General features: G+C 48.4%; 1 protein-coding gene across 2 annotated transcripts; it reads right to left on the bottom strand.

The window, feature by feature from the left end:
- Positions 1–1,119: 1,119 nt before the first annotated feature.
- Positions 1,120–17,309, bottom strand: UBE2J2 (ubiquitin conjugating enzyme E2 J2). 2 transcript variants are annotated; one of them, XM_031963068.1, is made up of 7 exons: positions 17,241–17,309; positions 9,930–10,060; positions 8,269–8,309; positions 6,548–6,650; positions 6,296–6,434; positions 4,933–5,013; positions 1,120–4,273 (listed from the first exon to the last, which is right to left on the bottom strand). In XM_031963068.1, the coding sequence occupies exons 2-7, from the start codon at positions 10,058–10,060 to the stop codon at positions 3,989–3,991; spliced, it is 780 nt and encodes a 259-aa protein (XP_031818928.1). In that variant the 5' UTR covers positions 17,241–17,309; the 3' UTR covers positions 1,120–3,988. The 2 variants fall into 2 exon arrangements, with proteins under 2 accessions (XP_031818928.1, XP_031818929.1); XM_031963069.1 differs by lacking the exon at positions 17,241–17,309 and adding an exon at positions 17,048–17,213.
- Between the last annotated feature and the right edge of the window lie 634 nt (positions 17,310–17,943).

Raw genomic sequence — 17,943 nt, 5'->3', positions numbered from 1 at the left:
ATCAATCAGAAACTTTCCACTTCCCCCCCCCACCCTACCCTGGGTCCTCTGGACCCAAAGATAACAGACACTGTGAAAGGAGACAGAAAACCATCTGGCCCTTAAGGGGCCAACGGAATGGGGACTGGAGACTTTGGGGTGACCCTCATCCTCAGCTCAGACCTGTTTCTTTAGCCCTCAGTAAAGCACCAAGCTCTAATCACAAAGGCTTATGTTTATGGCTATAAGGATGGATCTATCTACAGTCCTAAAATAAAGCAAAATCCCTACTAAACCTGCCTTAAAGTCACTGAAGAGTTACGTGGTGTAAGTGAAAACAGAAACTTTATTAAATTTCTCTCACAAAACAATCTTTCCCAGGATACTTGCCCTCTCCCTCTTCCAACAGGCCCCATGGGGGCCTACCCCAGCCACTCCAACCCCAAGTCTTTCTCCTCCTTCTCTCCTACTCCACAGCAGGCCCAAGTGGAGATTCCTTCTGGCCCTCCCCTCTGTGGTTGCTGAACACCGGACACCCCCAGCCCAGCTCCTGACTGCCTCTTCCTGACCACGTGGGACGGAGCCCGTGGCCTCGTCTCTCCCTCTGCCTCCTGCTGTGACATGAGACGTTAACCCCAGGTCTCCACTGGGTCCCCTTGTTCTAACGGGCGGTGAATATCTAAGGCCATCCCAACGTCACATCCTTTCCCGTGCTCCTTTCTGGCAGGCAGCGGGATTGCACAAGCAACCCCAATGTAGAGCTCTCCTCTCTGTCTACACGCAGGTTCCAGGTCAATGAATAACCATGATCTGCTGGCCCAACTACAACCTGAAGAGACTGTAGAGACCTGGAGCCTCAGACAGTCACAGAAAGAATCGCCAGCGTGCCCAGGTCTGAGGCGGGATAGCCCCAAACTTGTCCTAGCTCATCCACCAACCGGGCGATGCCCCGAGACCTTAGAACTCCAAGGGAAACCAGGGAGTGATACGCTTGTGTTCCAATTCGCTCACCTCCGAATGGTCCAGGGACACAGGCCAAAGGCCACGTGCTCGGTTCTAGGGCAGAGGAGAACCGGCACCGTGCCAGAGTAAGCAGGCGTGCACCCACACGTACACACAGGCATGGAGCCCCACGCAATCTGATTTTCTGTAAGAGATTTTCCTTCTTTTATTTAAACAGACTTTACAATGTGGTCACTTCTAATCTGCGTAACAAAGAGTCTCAACTTTTCCAGCAATAAGACACAACATTTTCATGAAGAGATTGAGGGAAAAAAAAAAACAAACAAAACTATATCACAGCTCAAAACTTGTGATTTAAAAAAATTAACTAAGACTGAGCAGAGTCATGGGACTTAAAAAAGAGGGGGAAAACATTTCTGCCCATTTCCACAAGTGGTCAGGAGTCTGACCCAAACCTTTTCCAAGGAAATCAAGACAGAACAAGGGTCAGAACCATCAGTTCCATCAGCAGAAAAAGGAAGTTTGCTTTGCTGCTACCATTTGGATCATTTAGGGCCCTAGCATCATAGACCACATTTCAGCCTGGAAGACAAGAAGCTGCCTTCGGTTTGAGAAGAGAAAAAAGGTCAAGGTTGCAGACTGGCCTCGAGGGGCTCCCTGTGTGCACAAGCCCAGCTGTGTAGGTAGCCATGGCTGCACAATTAGGCCTCTTCCCTCATCTCCTAGGTAATGGAGGGCAGCTTAGGGGGAAGGCACCACTGTGGGGGATGGGAACAGAGAGCAAAGATGGGAGGCTGCAGACCAGCCGCGTGGCAGGGCAGCGAGGAGAAGGGGTTTCGGCATTTCCCAGGGAGGCTGGTTCCACGCTACCTCTTTCCATCCCCCTTCCTGCCAGAAGGTCCGCGGCCACCAACAATTCGATTTCGGTGCTCTTTCCACCTCTGCCACCTCCATTTACTGAGGATGGGACAACTGGACGTTGCCTTCCCAGTGGGGCATTCCATCGGCACATCTGGAACCAAAGGTGGGAGGGCTGGGGAGACCCGGGGGCAAGCTCACTCCGGGACGGGCAAAATGGGCTTGCCCATTACAGACTGCCCAGCTCCCCACCTCGGCACAGCAGGACACATAACGAGACATCTCTTCCCCTAATTCTCAGATCAAAACAACTAGCTCTAGAAAGACAGACAGAAACATACAAAGTGGTAGATTTTAAAACAATTCTAAGAAAGGCAAAGGCTTAGAAATCAGGGATGGTTCTGGTTTTTGCTGTAATGAGATCTCTTCCCTCCTGCACCATCCCTAGAAGAAGGGGAGCAATGCAACTGCCTCCCTCGAGTGCTGGCCTATTAGCCTAGTTGGTCACCCGCTGCAGAGAAAACTGGTCCCAGAAACGGCTGATGGGCTACATGCTAATGTTTTGAAGGAACACCGCACTTCCTTGCCAGGGAAGCAGAGACCACACCTCCAAGGTGCATCTCCAAGCACGCGGAAAGTCTGCTCTCGCAAACCCTCACTGGGCACACAGGACAGACAGTTCCCCGCCAGCCGCCGTGGAGCGGATTTTTCTCTGCGGACCATTCCACTCCTTCTGGACTCGTCTTCCCAGCTGGGAATCTGTCATCGTGTGGAGTGGGACCCACCACACCCTACTGCACTAGGCGGAAAACCTGCCTCCAGACCAAGTCAAAATAAGAGTCAAACAAGTCTGCAGCATGAGAAAAGAAGTCTCCAACTCTATCGGAATCCCTTTGGGGCAAAGGCCATGTACACAGAACGGGATTTCATGTCTTCCACGGGGGACCAAAAGTCAAACCTGAACTAAGGAACCAGGGACAAAGCCAGAGGCCCCAGGCCAGCCGGTGGATGTCTGAGGGGCACCTGCATCAAGGGGAGAGACCTGCAGGGATCGATGTGGTCACAGGTGGGCTCTACCAATTGGCTTTAGAAAGAGAGCAGCTCAACAGTGATGGACAAGAGAGCTGAGGCCAGAGGAGATCCTTGTGTGGGTAGGAGAATGTCTCCTCCGCCCCTCCCTAGAGTGCCCGCCACCAGACAGCATCTATTGCTCTCTCCACTACAAGGCCTCCAGGGGAATCTGCAACAAATGCAACACATTCTGAGCAGCCTGTCAGTTTCTCTGCAGATTTATTTAAGTAAACAATGACATCTTGCGATCAGAAAGCAAAACAGAATCTTAATTTCATGTTTTTTTTGGGGGGGGGAGGGGGAGAGGGTGGTATAGAAGGAAAAAACCCTTTCCTAAAAGTCATTTCTTTTGTCATTCTAAATGAACATAAACACACTAAAAATGCTGAGATAAATCGAGGCTGGCCCCGGATAAGTCTAAGAGTTTGTCACTGGCCAGCAGAAGCATCTAACAGTTGACTGGCTACCTGAACTCCTAAGAGTTCGCCCTAAGCCTTATTAAGACATCCATTTTGACGAAAACCAAAAACCAAAACAGCGAGGAGCCAACACCGAGCCTGGCTGAAGCTCAGCCCTCTGCCGGGGGGTGGTCAGGCTGCCGCAGGGCAGCCCCGCGAGCCCCCCGGCCGCCTCCCGACCGGGATACTGGCCACTTCCGTCTCACTCCAGACCAGAGTCCTTCACCTAAACTAAAAACAGTACATACAACGAGGGCTAGGCATTGAGTTTCAGGTTTTCTGAACAACCGAATTATGTAAAATGAAAAACGTGTTTACTTCAAACAGGTCCAACAAAGTGGATTGGGGGCCCGCGCTAAGAGAGCGAGCGTCACAAGCGCCGGCTTCTCATCCACAGCGCAGAGGTGCTCTACGGCCACAGACACACAGGGAGGTTAAGAAGACAGGAATTCAAGACTCTCACATATTTCTCGGATCCCAGCCGTGCCCGCTCTGGGGTCTGGCTTTGTTTGTGTTTTGTAAAGGCTTCCAAAACTAAACCCCAGGAGCCCAGCAGGACCAGACCCAGCTTGTTTGTCATCCGTCCCAGGGTCACGCTCCGCTGCCCAGAGTCTCACTCGTTCCGCTCCGACCAAGGTCTTGGAATCCCGGCGTGAGCCTCATTCCTGAGCTATGCTTCTCAGGACATACTTGACTGTGTAGGCAAAGGCAGCGAAGCCGACTATGACAAAGAGGTTGGCCAGAGCGCCCCCCAAGAGTCCGTGGTTGCGGTTGGCCTGCTGCAGGCCCGCGTGGTTGGGGCCGGCCATCGGCACGTGCCCGTTTAGCAGCTGGAGCCCGTTCTGAGCGTGGTGAGTGTCCCCGTCGGGGACCACGTCTGGCAGCGGGAGGGGCTGGGGTCGGCTACTGAGTTCATCTTGTGCTTTCTGTTTTTGCTTTATCTCCTAAGAAAAGAAGTCACAAAGAAAGAACCATCACCAGCAGGGAAAGCGTCGCAAGGCCACTAAAGCAGCGCTTCCCGAGGAGGAGGAGGGTTCCCCCAGCCTCCCATCCCCGGGGACATGCTGAGGAAGAGGGTTCCCTCGGCCTCCCATCCCCGGGCACAGGCACGCTCTGCTTCCACAGGCCCAGGAGCGGGCTCTCCCTCATGCCCAGCCCACCTCTCCACTCTCCCGGGGGGCACAACCCCTCGCTTGTGCTTTATGGACCCCCTCCTCCTTTTCGGGTCCTGTTATGAGGTGTAAGCTCTTTGAGGGCAGGCACTGTCCTTCCATTTTTAAATTTGCATGCCCAGCACTTAACACAGCGCCTGGCGCCTATAGACACTTAAATGCTTCCCGACTTTCCTGATTGGGGGCATTTTAGAACAAGCCACCATATAGAGACTCTGCAGGAGATGTCTGTGTGTACCCTGCAGCTACACCCCCTGAACCAAAGGAGACAACATCAAATGAAATAATGAAGGGAGCACAGAGCCAAGCAGTACTAAAAGGGGGTGCACAGGACACACCTGTTTCCTCCCAGCCTGCCTATTAAATACCTTTTTTCCTATGGAAGGAGAACCAATTTTCAACCTTCTCATTCCTTTTTAAGGCGTACTCACCTCCACCAAATCAGGAAAGAGTTCACAAAATACTTTGTCTTTTAAGTTAAATGCCAAACTCTGTGCAGCAAGTTGTTTTTTCTGCCAAGAAAGAAAAGGATCACCTTGAGAATAAAATGTCACCCACATGATAACTTTAAAATTATTAGAGAAGAAATTATTTTTTGGCCTGGCGTTACCATATCGATGCTGGAAAAGCAGGGAGATGGGGGCTCTCGCTAACATCTAGGTAATTTGTTTCTCGGAACTAACTCGATTTCTCCATCTCCTATCTCATACTTTAAACTCATTCCTTTTATTCCCTTTACAAATGTTACACATTCTCACGTTTATCATTTTGGCCCAGTTCATCAGCAGCAGAAATGAAGGCAGGCACTATTACACACAACAGGAAAGAGATCTTCAACAGAGACAAAATAGCCATAAGATTTCAGCGTCCCTCATTTCCTAACACACAGATAGAGCAGCCCCAGGCCAGAACCTACCATTTCTTAGCTCATTCCAATCAAAGTCCTCAAGGACTCCCGGGGTGCTCATCTCCCATTCACAAGCCATCAGAAGTGGCAAAAGATGAGGGCAACCCAGTTTTTGCCACCCCCAAAGAGCAAAGAATAAGGAGAAATATGCTAAGCCAAAGCAGACAGGCCTTAATGTAGAAATGAGAAGGTTCTTCATGGCTAAGGAGGGAAACATGGCACTAATTAGGCTGGAGAACTTTCCCTTAATGAAAGAAAGGAAGAGACAATTTTAGCAGGGGTTATTACCTATGTTCTTTGGTGCAGTTTTATCTAGGGACAGGGGAATGGGGAGTATGATCTCGTGGTTTCTGTCAGGAACATTGATCTCTGAGGGGCACAGAAACAGGGTGCCATGAAAGGGAAGAGAACGACGAAGGATTCCCTGGGGATGAGCCAGGGCTCTGGCTTTGGTAACACAGAACCACCTCTCACAATCTAATTCCACTCCCTGGCTTCATTCCAAGGTATTCCCTTTCTAACATTCTCTGCTCCCAACAAAGGGAGCAGTTCTGTTCTTCTCCAGCCCTGGGTCATTGCACACACCACTGCAGGGCCTCAGGCCCAGCTCAAGTGGCAAGCTTTCCCTAACCCCACAGCTAGATCCAAGTCTCCACCAGGGGCTGCAGACTATGATGCTGTGGAGGGGAGAACTCCAGAGAGCGGAGAAGGTGGGGTGAAAGGTCGGTCACCCTCAGATTCTATGGTTAAATTAAGCCAAATGAAGGGACTTGTTTTCTTTGTATCCTCAGATCTAGCACATTGCCGACACTTAAAACCCTGCTGGCCCACAACCCCCATTTTCCAGCTAGAATCCCCCCACCTGTGAGATGTTCCTAAGGACTCACTGTGTAGTCTGAAGTTTCTATGCTGCCCAATGTGGGGCCCTTTTCCACCATAAAGCTGAGCAGACCCGTCAAGATTGTTGAGACTGACCAAGCTGGATTCCATGTATCAGGGTGGAAATCAGTGATTGAAAGGCATAACCTGCCAAAAAAGGGAAAGGAAAGGCTCCAATTTATTGAATATGCGCGATGCCCCTTGCATGGACCCCAAAGATAACCGCAGAAACAAGAGCAGGGACAAGGGAAACGTCTTACCTTGTATTACATTTAAATCTTCCATTGGGAGTTATCATATAAATACTAGGAGGTTTAAAAGGAAATTCTCTGGGGAAAATTAGTTTTCCATGATAATAGCCACCTATATTAAAACAGAAGAAGGCCAAAAATAACTTCTTTAGTACTCTGGGAAATTTCCTTGTAGCATTTACAAAGACAGACCTGTTGCAAATAAAATGTTAAAAAAAAAAAAAAAAGAATCATCATTTATGCCTTCCCTAATTGCAGACTGAGTCCACTGGTCAGGCACTCAATCTAACTACAAAGAAATGTCTACTTCACAATTCAGACAAATCCAGAGCAACTAAATGACATCAGGCCTGGAGTCAAGAAGACTTCAATTCAAATCCAGCCTCAGACACTTGCTAGCTGTGGGACCCTGGGCAAATCACTTTACTCTATTTGCCTCAGTTTCCTCTTCAGTCAAATGAGATAATAAAAGTCACTGTCTCATAAGATTGTTGTAAAGATCACACTTTAAAACACTGAGCACAGTGCCTGGCATACGGTAAGTACTCTAGGAAAATTAGCTATGATTGTTTTAATTATTGAAGCATTCTGGAATAAGCGCCTCCACAGACCAAACAAAGCTGGTGAAGAAGACACCTGGGAAGATATCCACTTCACCCCCATCACATCTGCCTACAAAAGTCAAACTATACTGAACTCCTTTGGCTGGACTTGGGCAGTGCAGTCCCTGATAGTGAAGTGCATCCTCTCCCCACCCCATGGGTTTCACCTCCACTTCTTCGGTCTCCTCCCCTCCACCCACCCAATCCAATCCCCCCTCCTCCACTGAAGGAAGCTCCCAGTGTCACCCTAAACCTCACCATCTCTTGTGCCCTTGAGCTTTGACAAGCTTTCAATGGGTATAACCAATGTAACAAGCAAATGTTCCCTGGGAGAGCCTTCTCTTCATCCAAGAATTGCCCTTCCCCTAATCCCCCGATAGAAGGAAAACTCTCTGAGGGCAGGATGTGGGAGGCCGGGACTGAGAAGACGTGGCAGAGACCTTGGAGACCAGGCTTCCCTTCTAAGCAAACCTCTTCATTCATTCATTCCTCCAGCTTCTGCTTACAGTTCCCAGTGAGAAGAAGCCCATCACCTTCCGAGGCAACCATGAGATGGCTCCAATTGTCAAGACAGTTTTCCAGCCAGCCAAAAGCAGAGGCTGGTCCTCCCCCAGGTTCTAACTTGCTCACAAAAAGGCTAGCTGATTCCATCTAAGCTTTTATCCCATTCACTGAAGCAAACTCAGGAGACAAGATAAAACTAACCAAAGTTCAATCAAAGAACATGTGGTCTTCCTTTATAAGACACTGAGCTCCCCTCCCTGGGTATTCCAGCAGAGAGGGTCCACGTCATGGATGCTGCTGACTCTCAAGAGTGTGAAGCTGGACAACAGCTGGCCTCCAAGGTCTCTTACAGCTCCATGATTCTAATACCCTTACTTAAATTTCAAATATTGTAAAAAGTTGAATAAAAGTACATCTAATGAAAAACACAGAACTTTAGGAATCTTCAGAACATGGAAGTATTAGGAGTCAATGAAAAACTGTACCATGTTTCCTTAAGCTGCTACCCAACAGGGGACACAGTCTTGCCACAGAAAGGACACACGACAGTGCGTCCTCCTTGGGAGCACGAAGGAGGAAAGCCTGAGAGCTGACTCTTCCTTCCTGCGGCCTTGGCTCGCTTACCTTCATAAGGAGTCATCTCAGGTCCTCGGACAACATAGTGCCTAAGGGAGACGAAAGACAAAGATCAGAGTGCGCCCAGGTCAAGGCTGCCCAAAGCAGCTGCATCCTCAGCCATCAGATAGCCCTGGACAAATCCTGCAGCACAACTGGGCGTGCACCGAACAAGGAGCAGAATATCCAAGCACTCAAACAACATAATGTCTAATTAAAGCTCTCTGTATAGTACTGCATTTCTTTACGTGATTTACTCTGAACTTAACAATCCTTTTACAAGAAGTAAGTTTTATACATAAAAAGTTTTAACAACTCTTCAGTCATTTCCTCTATGTCTCCATGGAAGTGCTGATATTTTTAAAATTTGGTCTTGGATGACTCATAGTTATCAAATCCAATTCCAATAAACACTTCAAACTACAAACTCCTCAAAGCATGATGGCAGACGCTGAAATCACTTTCAGATGATACACTTTGAAAAGATGAAACAAAAGTGTGGTCAGAATGTTTACACTTTTTTCCTTTAATGTAGCCACAGCCACTTGCTTTTCCCATTAGTCAATAACTGGTTAGTATGTCTCTACAGTATACAAAAAGTCTGAAAAATACTAGAACCATCTCATCCTCATTGATTCTGTACAATCAAATGGTCCCCAGCCACATTTCAGCCAATCTGATAAATTAGACGAGGACTAGTTATCACCCACAAATAATCCAGAAGTAATATGGCTATCTTGGGAGAGGGGGAAAAAATCAGTTATCAACCCATACAGTAAAGGAGGATAAAGTCAATTAGAGCAAAAATGTTGTGAAAAGGGGAACAAATTGCCCCCTTGGAGCAAAACATATAGGGACATGTTCAACCCATGTGACATTCCACATATAGAATAAGAAGTAACAGAAAAAAAGGATGTAGGAGGGCTGATGTTGGAAGGCTCAGGCCTCAGCTGAGCAGTCAGTTCCTACAAATGGCTTCTCTGGAGACACTGGTTTCATGGGCTCCTCTAAACAGACTCACTTGAGAGGCAGCAGGGAATGATAGGAAAGGAGTCAGTTCCAGCTCGGTCACCATGAGCTGTACTATTGCGACCGGGTCCCATTAGTTCTATAAGCTGCCCATTTATTCATCTATAAAATGAGGCTGAACACAAGGATCGGCGCCCTATGATTCTTTCCTCCATTTCCATCCTGTTGGAATGGAAACCGGGGCAAAAAAATTGCTGACTCCCCAAGAATGCCACGAGCAGTAACAAACTTGAGATATTTCTTTCAAAGCAGATAATTCTAATGATCATTCTGAAAATTTTTTTCATCTACAGTTTTGCCTAGGTATCTCAAATCTAAAATTTGCTATTTTTAAACTAAGATAAGGATTTATACAAGGGTCTTAAGCTGTAAGACCATAGTTCAGAACTTCATAAACTGTATTTGTGGTCATCTCTCTGTCTCTGTGTCTCACACACACACTCACACACACACACACACTCTTCTCTCTCTGTCTCTCTCTGAAGTGTTCAATACCTGGATGCATTCATCCACTAGGGGTCTTCAGACATTAAAAGGAAAAAAGCTAAAGACATGAATAGCTACAAAAGAAGGGAGCCCAGCTTTCTAGAGACCCACAAGTTTTTATATGCTGATGAAAGTGAACCAATCCGGAGCCTTACCATTCCAGAATATTCGAAGGGAGGGGTTCAGCACAAATATAAGGCACTGGGTCTTTTTTAATTCGAAGGTAGTCTTGTTTAAGCCTCTGGGTTGCTGTTGTTGGTGCTCTCTTATTACTGTTGTTGCTCATCTATTAAAAACAGACATGAATTATGAATGAGCTCCAGACCTCAATAGCAAGTCATTTAATATCAACATTTCACTTCCTAAGTCTGTTACTCTGGCACATCCATTCAGGCCAGTCCCCTCTCCCAAACCTCTCTCCACATTCACTGGCCCCGCCACTTCCCATGTGTCCATACACTGTGGACTCTTCTCTTCCTCTGTAGCTCATCAGCCATAAACTCCTACTCCTCCTTCCTTCAAAGTGCCGCCTCCCCTTCTTTCTGACACCCACACGGTCCAGTTCCTCCTCCTCTCTAACCCTCTGAGAACAACAGTATCCTAATTGCTCTCCCACTTCCTGGCTCTCCTGGGGACCCAAAGTCGTCACCGGTTAATTCTCCTAAAATACCAATTCTACATTGCCATTACTTAACCAAAATCTCCCCCAGCCCCCCATCTCACATGCCTGCTCAACACCCATCCCCAAACTCTCTCAGACTTGGGCCCGCTCTAGCGCTCTCCCTGCTCCTCCCCCAGCTCCACCTGTCCAAAACTGAAATCATCTTCCCAGGCAGCTTGTGGTTCTCCCTGGCTTTCCTATTTTTATTATGCTCCCATTCATTTGCTGGGATCAAACTCCCAAACCAAAAGCAGTCCTTGCCCTCCCAGATCAGTAAATACTGGGGAGGGAAGCCTAAGTAAAAAGGAATCAAGAAAGGCTTTCAAGAAGAGATAACACACCCAATCCCTGTGGATTCCCTCTCCCTCTTTCAAGTTCAAGGGTGGAAGCCAAAGGAGATATTGCCATAGAGTAGAAGTCAGATCTGGATTCCAGCCTTGGAACATTGACTCCCTACAGGTCCCCTGATTCCAGGCACTGTGGGGGGGAGGGGGAGAGGGAGGGGAGTATTTTGTCCTCCAAAATGCCTTCAGCTGCTTTTCTTCCTAGTCTAAGCCTTGTTACCTTGGACTAAGGGATGGCAGTCACCTCCTGCCTAGTCTCCTCACCTTCAGCCCTCCCCCTCTAATGCAACTCATAGGAGGCTAGTGACATGAACCTTCTCAAGGTGATCAGTGATTGGGGCCTTCTATTGGGGAAAAATCATTCAATGGCTCCCTGATATCTATTCAAACTGGTATTGCAAACTCCTAAAACAGACCCAAACTAACTTTTTTGGCCTTTCCCTCCCCCTCCCACGCTCCATCATACAACCCCCAGCTTCAGCCAAATGTGACTACTCACCATTCCTCAAGCCCTGGTCCTTTTCCACTCTGTGCTTCTGCTCAGGAGAGTTCCTCTAGGCCTTGTGGGTTGAAATCCCACCCACCCTCTACAAGCCAAGATCTCACAAAAGCTGTCCCTGTTCCAGAGGGCTGCTTGCCTCTTTGGACTCTCACGGTGCTTTATTCTTGCCTAGATCACACACATCATCTCCCACCTCCGGCTACGGTCCTGCTTCTCTCCTCTATTAATCTCAGGAGGGCTCAAACTCCCAGGGACCAGCACCTGGAAACACTATGTAGGTACCAGTTTCCTCACTGCATCCAATGATCCTGAACTCTGGATTTTCAAATGAGGTGAGTTTATTCTTATATGATTTTTACCATCACGGTTAGAAAACACAGGAACACTTAAAAGGCTCCAGCCCTGACTCTGTTATATTCTCCTTACCTTACCTTGGAGAAGCTGCTTTTCCTCCCCAGGATTCAGTTTTCTTATCTTTAAAAGGAAACCATTAGACAACTTGATCTCCAAGTTACCTTTCTTTTCCTTAAAGCTAAGACTCTTAGACTAGCCTGCCTCCAACAAGGACTCAAGAGAGCAGAAAGGCCTCATAGGGGAACTCCACAGTATCAGTTCTACTTCCAGTTTCTCCCAGATCACCTCCAACAAGACCACCCTTCAGCAACAACCACATTCTAGGGAGTGTGCTCCCAGAATGCTACTGGGCAGTCCTGGAAGCTGATTGTACCTGCCGTGTCACCTGAGCAACCAGAAGGGCTCGGGAGCTCTTGCAATGCCAACACTGACAAACACCTGTTCTAACTGAAGAAGGAAGACTGCTAAGCCTACCATAAAAATACACCTGCCTCATACTCTGGAAATGAAAGCAACAGCCTGTCACACAAGCAAAAGTGAAATCTGGATAACACAGAGGCCATTCTGTTCCAGGGCATGAATACTGAAAACTCATTTCTAGTGGCCTGAATTGTATGCTCAATTTTTTCCAAAGGATGTCAAAAGTGAACCGACATGAACACAAACCAAAGAACAAACAAACCAAGGGCATGATGTGATCTTCAGCAGCACAGTCTGTACAGATCAAAATTTCAATCCATGAAAAAGAATATAACTGCAAACAATAACATGCATGTATGTATATGTGCATGTTTTTGTGTTATGTGTGTTTATGCATGATTTCTATCACCTACCAACTTCATTTCCCTTCCTACATGCCAAGCTTATAGGACATTCATCCCAGGGTCAGTTTAGGGGAAAGAGTTTGCCTCTTCCAAGTCATTCTGTCCAAGTATCAAGCTCTCTGAGCTTTTTAGGGCAAAACCAAAGGCACCAGGGGAAAAAATTAATACAAGATGATACCTATGATCCATGCTGCCTTAAGACAGGATTCCTAAAGGGCAGGGATAACACAATGTACTGTGTGTGAGTGTGTGCACACAAACCTACACACAGGATAGAAACCAGAAGAGAAATAATTTGAACATCTAGAAATTCAAGAAAAATGGTATAAATGATCAACTCATCTGATCTACATAGCCTGGCTAAGTTCAAAGAGATTCATGAGCAGAAAGTTAGCCCCCAACACTTTACAAACACATCCTGCTCAGGTTCAGGTGTGCACGCGCATGCACATGCACACACACACAAACACACAGGACTTGTGACAAGGTAGTATCAGTCAAGGTAGTGCCCAAGCCAATGAGATCACAGTTTCTTGAATATTTTATATATATCTATATATATATATATATATATATATATACACACATACATACACACACACACACACACACACACACACATAACTAAATCTAGTATGGAAGACTTTTCTGAAGTCTCAAATATAATGTTAAGCCCAGTCTCTGAACATTTATTAAGTCCTTACTATGCTTGAGACACTGTACTTTACAGAGAAAGGCACAATTAATTCCCTCCCCACCCCCAAATCCCTGTCCTAGAGTATACATTCTAATGAGAAAGGCAAATGTAAATAATTAGTTATACATAAGACAGAAACAGTGTAAAGGAAGATATTCTGAAAGCATCTGGCGGGGAGGGGAGGAGACCCTGAGAAAGGGCTTCTATCATACAAGGTAACATTTGAACTGAGTCTTGAAGGAAGCCAAAGGATTTCAGATATTGAGAAGACAGCCGATGTAAAGGCAGCAAAGGGAGATGAAGTATGACTGTGGTAGGAAATGCAAGAAGGCCAATATGGCCGACTTATGGAATACTTGGAGAGGAATAAAGTTCAAGGAGGCTGGAAAGGTAAGAAGGAGCCACAGGATGCGTGTGTGTCTGTGAGAAGGGGTCACGAAGACTTTTAATGCCAAACAAAGGAGTTCGTGTTCTGTTTGAATCTGGAGGTAACAGTCACTGGTTGATATGGCCACACGAAGGCTCCAGTCATATCTCAGCAGCTGAGTGGGGAGAAACTGGAAATGATTACAATAATGACAACAGCCCAAATGAGAGGGGTAAAGGGCCTGGATGAGTGAAAAGACCAAGACTGAACAAGGGACTGGATATATGGAAGGGAAGAATAGAGGAGGATGCTGAGGTTTAAGCCTGGGTGGCCGGGAGGATGGTGCTGCTCCTGCCAGTAATAGCAAGTAGAAGATGAGTTCTGTTTTAGACAAGTCACATTTGAGATTTGCAAAGAACATCTAGTTCAAGATGTCCGAGAAGGAGTTTGCTCTGACTGTAATTCAGCAGAGGCTGGGGCTAAAGAATCACCTGCAGAGACACTGAACCCGTGGGAGCAGAGATCACCCAGAAAGACAGGACTATGACTACTGAACTGTACGTAACAAGCCTTGACGATAACAAGTCTGAAAATGAGCTTTGTCCCTAAAATGGGAACTCCGAAAGGAATCTACAGCTGTATACTAAAACAAAACAAAACTAAAAAAACAACTGATTGTGGTTTCTCAAAGTCAGGGAGGGAGGGAGAGTACAAGAAAGGAGAATGCAGCCTCCATATGGATCAATACATGCAAATACCAAGTATAGGTAAATAGAGGCAAAAAGCTACCTGCTAGAAGGTACCTTAGACAGGAACCAGGGCAGCCCAACCCCTTCATTTCACTCATGAAGTAATGGAGGCTCAGAAGTTCCTGCAGCCTGCTGGTGGCAAGTCTACGACTATAAAAACATAGACCTCCTATCAACCCTCAGCTCTTTTCCCTATCAGATTGTTCTCAGGGAAATGGCCTCAAGAAACCAAATTCATAAATAGTATTTTAATAATCATAATTTCTACAGCATATTTCCCTTTTGCTTTCTTTATGCTGATATTAAAAGTTATCGGGCTTCTCTGTGTGGGGTGGGTGACCTAAGATCTTCAGTTCCTGCACACAGAGGACCTACGTAAACAAAGCCTCTCTCAAGGGGCTGGGGGGAAGCATGTTTTTGTAGCTCAAGGACCTCTGTGAATAGCAGCTCCAGGAAAGCCCCTTGTCTCTGGGCCTGTTTCTTTGTCCACGAAATCAGAGTCAATTCAATGGCCTTGATGCATTCTTGCTCTAAGTCCCATGTCCCTGTGACACATCTAGAAACCCCATCTCACCACTGGAAATGGGATCTTCAGTCTGGACCACTGGGTAGGCTCACAAGATTCTCCAAGTTTTATTAAAGATGTACACCCACACACCACCCTCTGAAAGAATAAACCTACCCCATGGAATATAAAACAAACCCACCTCAACCCCAGCCTGCTCTCATCGACTTTCTCCTGAGGACAGGCCAACTGTCCCTAAAGTCTAAGTGCAGTGTTAAGCTTTTTAACAACCCCCCCACCCCTTGCCCCAACATTTGGCACACAACAGGTACCACTTGCTGCACTGATGGGATGCAATTGCAGAACCCTGGACCAGACCCTGAAGTCATCACCCTTTTACCTTTCTCTGAGGTTCTGAAAGCATAAGGCAGTCCAAGAGGCTTTGGGACTATACTTCTAAGGCATCTAAGAGAGAAACCAGCAGACATCCCTCCAGCTCAGGCAGGAGCAGAGAAGGGTATTGGGCTGATAGGGTTTTAGGAAGCCCCCCCCCTTTTTTTTGGGGGGGGGGGAGGGGAGAGGGTGGAACAGGGGAAGCTCCAGGAAGATGGAAGCAGAAGAGTGAAGAACAGCAAGAATCACTGGCTGCTGTGATGAACCAGTTTCCACACTACTGGATTTGTTGAAGGGAGCTCTGCTCCCAACTACCTGTGCAAAGCTCCTGCTTGACCAAGACCCTATTTCTCTAGGCCTCAGTTCCCATCTCTGTGAGACAGAGGCTGGAACAGCTAATTTCATTCCATCCACTCAGAGATCATCTCCTTGGGATGCAGTGGTGAGAGCAGTGGAACTGGATCCAGAGAATCAGAGTTCTAATCTGTCTCTGCCACTCAGTTTCTCTGAACTTCCAGCACATCCTGTCCCCTTGGGGCCTCTGCTTCCTTATCTATCCCAAGTTTCTTCCAGCTTTAAATGCAGGATTTCCTGGGCTAAGCTCTGAGATATTTCCAAATCACCCAAGGGCAGAGGTTCTCAGAGAAGGCCTACAGCCTCGGGAAAATCCTAGACAGTCTTTCAGAGGGTAAGGGAGGCCATAAGTCTTTCCTAATTAGAAGACATCATTTACCTATTAATATACTTCTCCTTTTTCCAACTACATATCTGTGAAAAGCTGGATTTTCTTCATTTGCTTCAAAGCAAAACAGATTGAATGCAAAATGTCTTCTACTCCAATTGTCTTCTATTGAGTCAGACATTAAAGAATTGCAAAAGCAAGTAAAACAATACTGTCTCTACTCTTATTAATTTTTTGTTTTTGGAAAACTTATTTTTATAAATATTACTTTAATATAGAAATGTTTACTACTTTTAAATGAATCCATAAATACCTTACAATTATTAATTTTAATTTCTAACAAAGCAAACGTTGACAGATGTAACACACATAAATAAAAGACCTTTGGGATTCTCAACTTATTATCAAGGGATACGAGATCAAAAAGTTTAGAACGACTAGTGTAGTAAACAGTCAGTGGGCAGACATTACTATGTTACTAGCTTGTGAAATTTACTAAGCAAATAACACTTTCTCTTAGTCTGTTTATTCATCAAGCGGGGACCGGGTTAAAAGCAGACTCTCTGGGGGCGTGACCTCGGGCGAATCAGTTTTTTAAGTTGAAAAAATGAGAACGAGGTGCGTCCAAGTGCGACCTCTGACCCTTCCTACTCATGACCTTGGCTAAATAAGAGGGCAGACCTCGGGTTATTTCTACTAGTCACACTCGCTCGCGGAAGCTCGGCTTCCTAACCGGACAAAAGGCCGGAGTAGGGACATCACTTGGGGCTCCCTGCATTTATTAAGCGCTTACAGAGTGCAGGCTCCATACTGAGGATGCTACCCAATCCTCCGGGGGCTTCCAGTCCCAGGGGGAGACAAGCCGGCTCCTGGAGAGGCAGAGGAAGCTCCTCGAGCCCAGAGGCTGCTCGGCTTTGCCTTTTCACACGAATGTTCGTTTTTAGCTTGTTTACAGTAATGGGCTTCCGTCTGTATTTCGCTCCGCTCCCTAACTCCCCCCCAAGTCCCATGGCGCGCACTCAGAAGGCGCTTACTAAGTGTCGCTGGGCCCGGCCCGCAGGTTAACCGCTTCCCGTCCCCTGCCTCAGTTGACCCGCCTGTCAAAGGCCGGAGGGCGTCGGAGCGCGGTCCCTCCCGCCCCGGGGGCGGGCCTGCCTGACAGCTGGGGAAACTGAGGCCCCGGGCCCCGACTTACCCAGGGCCGGGCTGCGGGACGCGTCGGGACCGGGAGCGGGGAAGCCCACCTCGGGCCTCACAGTCACGTCACCTCTCGGGGCCTCGGGGGGCTCGTCTGCGCCGCTGGGGGAGGGGAGCGCGGGCCCGGAGCCCCGCCGATTGTTACCGCGGCCCCGCCCCGGCCCCGCCCGGCCCCGCCCGGCCCCGCTCACCTCTCCCACCGCCGCCGCCGGGGTCGTTCCCGGGGCTGCCGCTGCCGCCGCCGCCGCCGCCGCGCTGGGCCCGGGCCCGGGCTCGCTCCGCCCGCCGGGAGGGCGAGGGAAGGAGGGCGGGCGGGCGGGGGAGCCGAGCTGAGGCGGAGCAGAGGCCGGGCCGGGCCGGGGAGCCGCCGCCGCCGCCGCCGCCGTCCGGGAGCGGGCCCGTCACACCCTCAGTCGCCGCCGCCGCCGCCGCTCCGGCTTCCAAGATGGCCGCCCTCCCGGCCGAGCCGGGAGCCACTTCCGCTTCCGGGAGCGAGCGGGGCACCTCCCTCCCTCATTCCCTCCCTCCTGGTCTCCCTCGACGCTCTAGGCCGCGCGGGCGCCAAGGACACCGTCGTCTCGCTGCTCCTTGGGAGGGGGCGGAGCCGATGAGGGGGCGGGGCAAGAGACGGCTATGGGGCTGGCAGTCCTCCCTGGCCACAGCCAGACTCCTGTGTCTCCCAAATGCCCCCGCCGCAGGGTCCAGCATAGCCCTGGGCTCGCCCTTTTCCTCGGCAGTCTATTCAGCCGAACCAGCTCAAGCATTTAAAGGGTTGGCCGTGCTCCGGGCCCTCTGCGACAAGGGGGAGTACTGAGGCACTGCCCAGGAGGAGCTTACAGTGGGGGAGGTGCACGGGAAAGGACCCACATACATGTATACACACATGTACATACG

This window comes from Sarcophilus harrisii, chromosome 3, assembly GCF_902635505.1.
Source record: "Sarcophilus harrisii chromosome 3, mSarHar1.11, whole genome shotgun sequence".
In the NCBI taxonomy this organism is placed as follows: Eukaryota; Metazoa; Chordata; class Mammalia; order Dasyuromorphia; family Dasyuridae; genus Sarcophilus; species Sarcophilus harrisii.
Note: the sequence above shows the minus strand (reverse complement) of the source record. Positions and strands in the feature narration are given on the sequence as shown.

Excerpts from the sequence above, each read along its gene's own strand:
- UBE2J2 (XM_031963068.1), bottom strand. The coding sequence starts at position 10,060 with ATGAGCAACAACAGTAATAAGAGAGCACCAACAACAGCAACCCAGAGG. Across the intron at positions 8,310-9,929 it reads CCTTCGAATATTCTGGAATG|GCACTATGTTGTCCGAGGAC; the intron begins GTAAGGCTCCGG and ends CGTCTCCCTTAG. Across the intron at positions 6,435-6,547 it reads AGATTTAAATGTAATACAAG|GTTATGCCTTTCAATCACTG; the intron begins GTAAGACGTTTC and ends CTTTTTTGGCAG.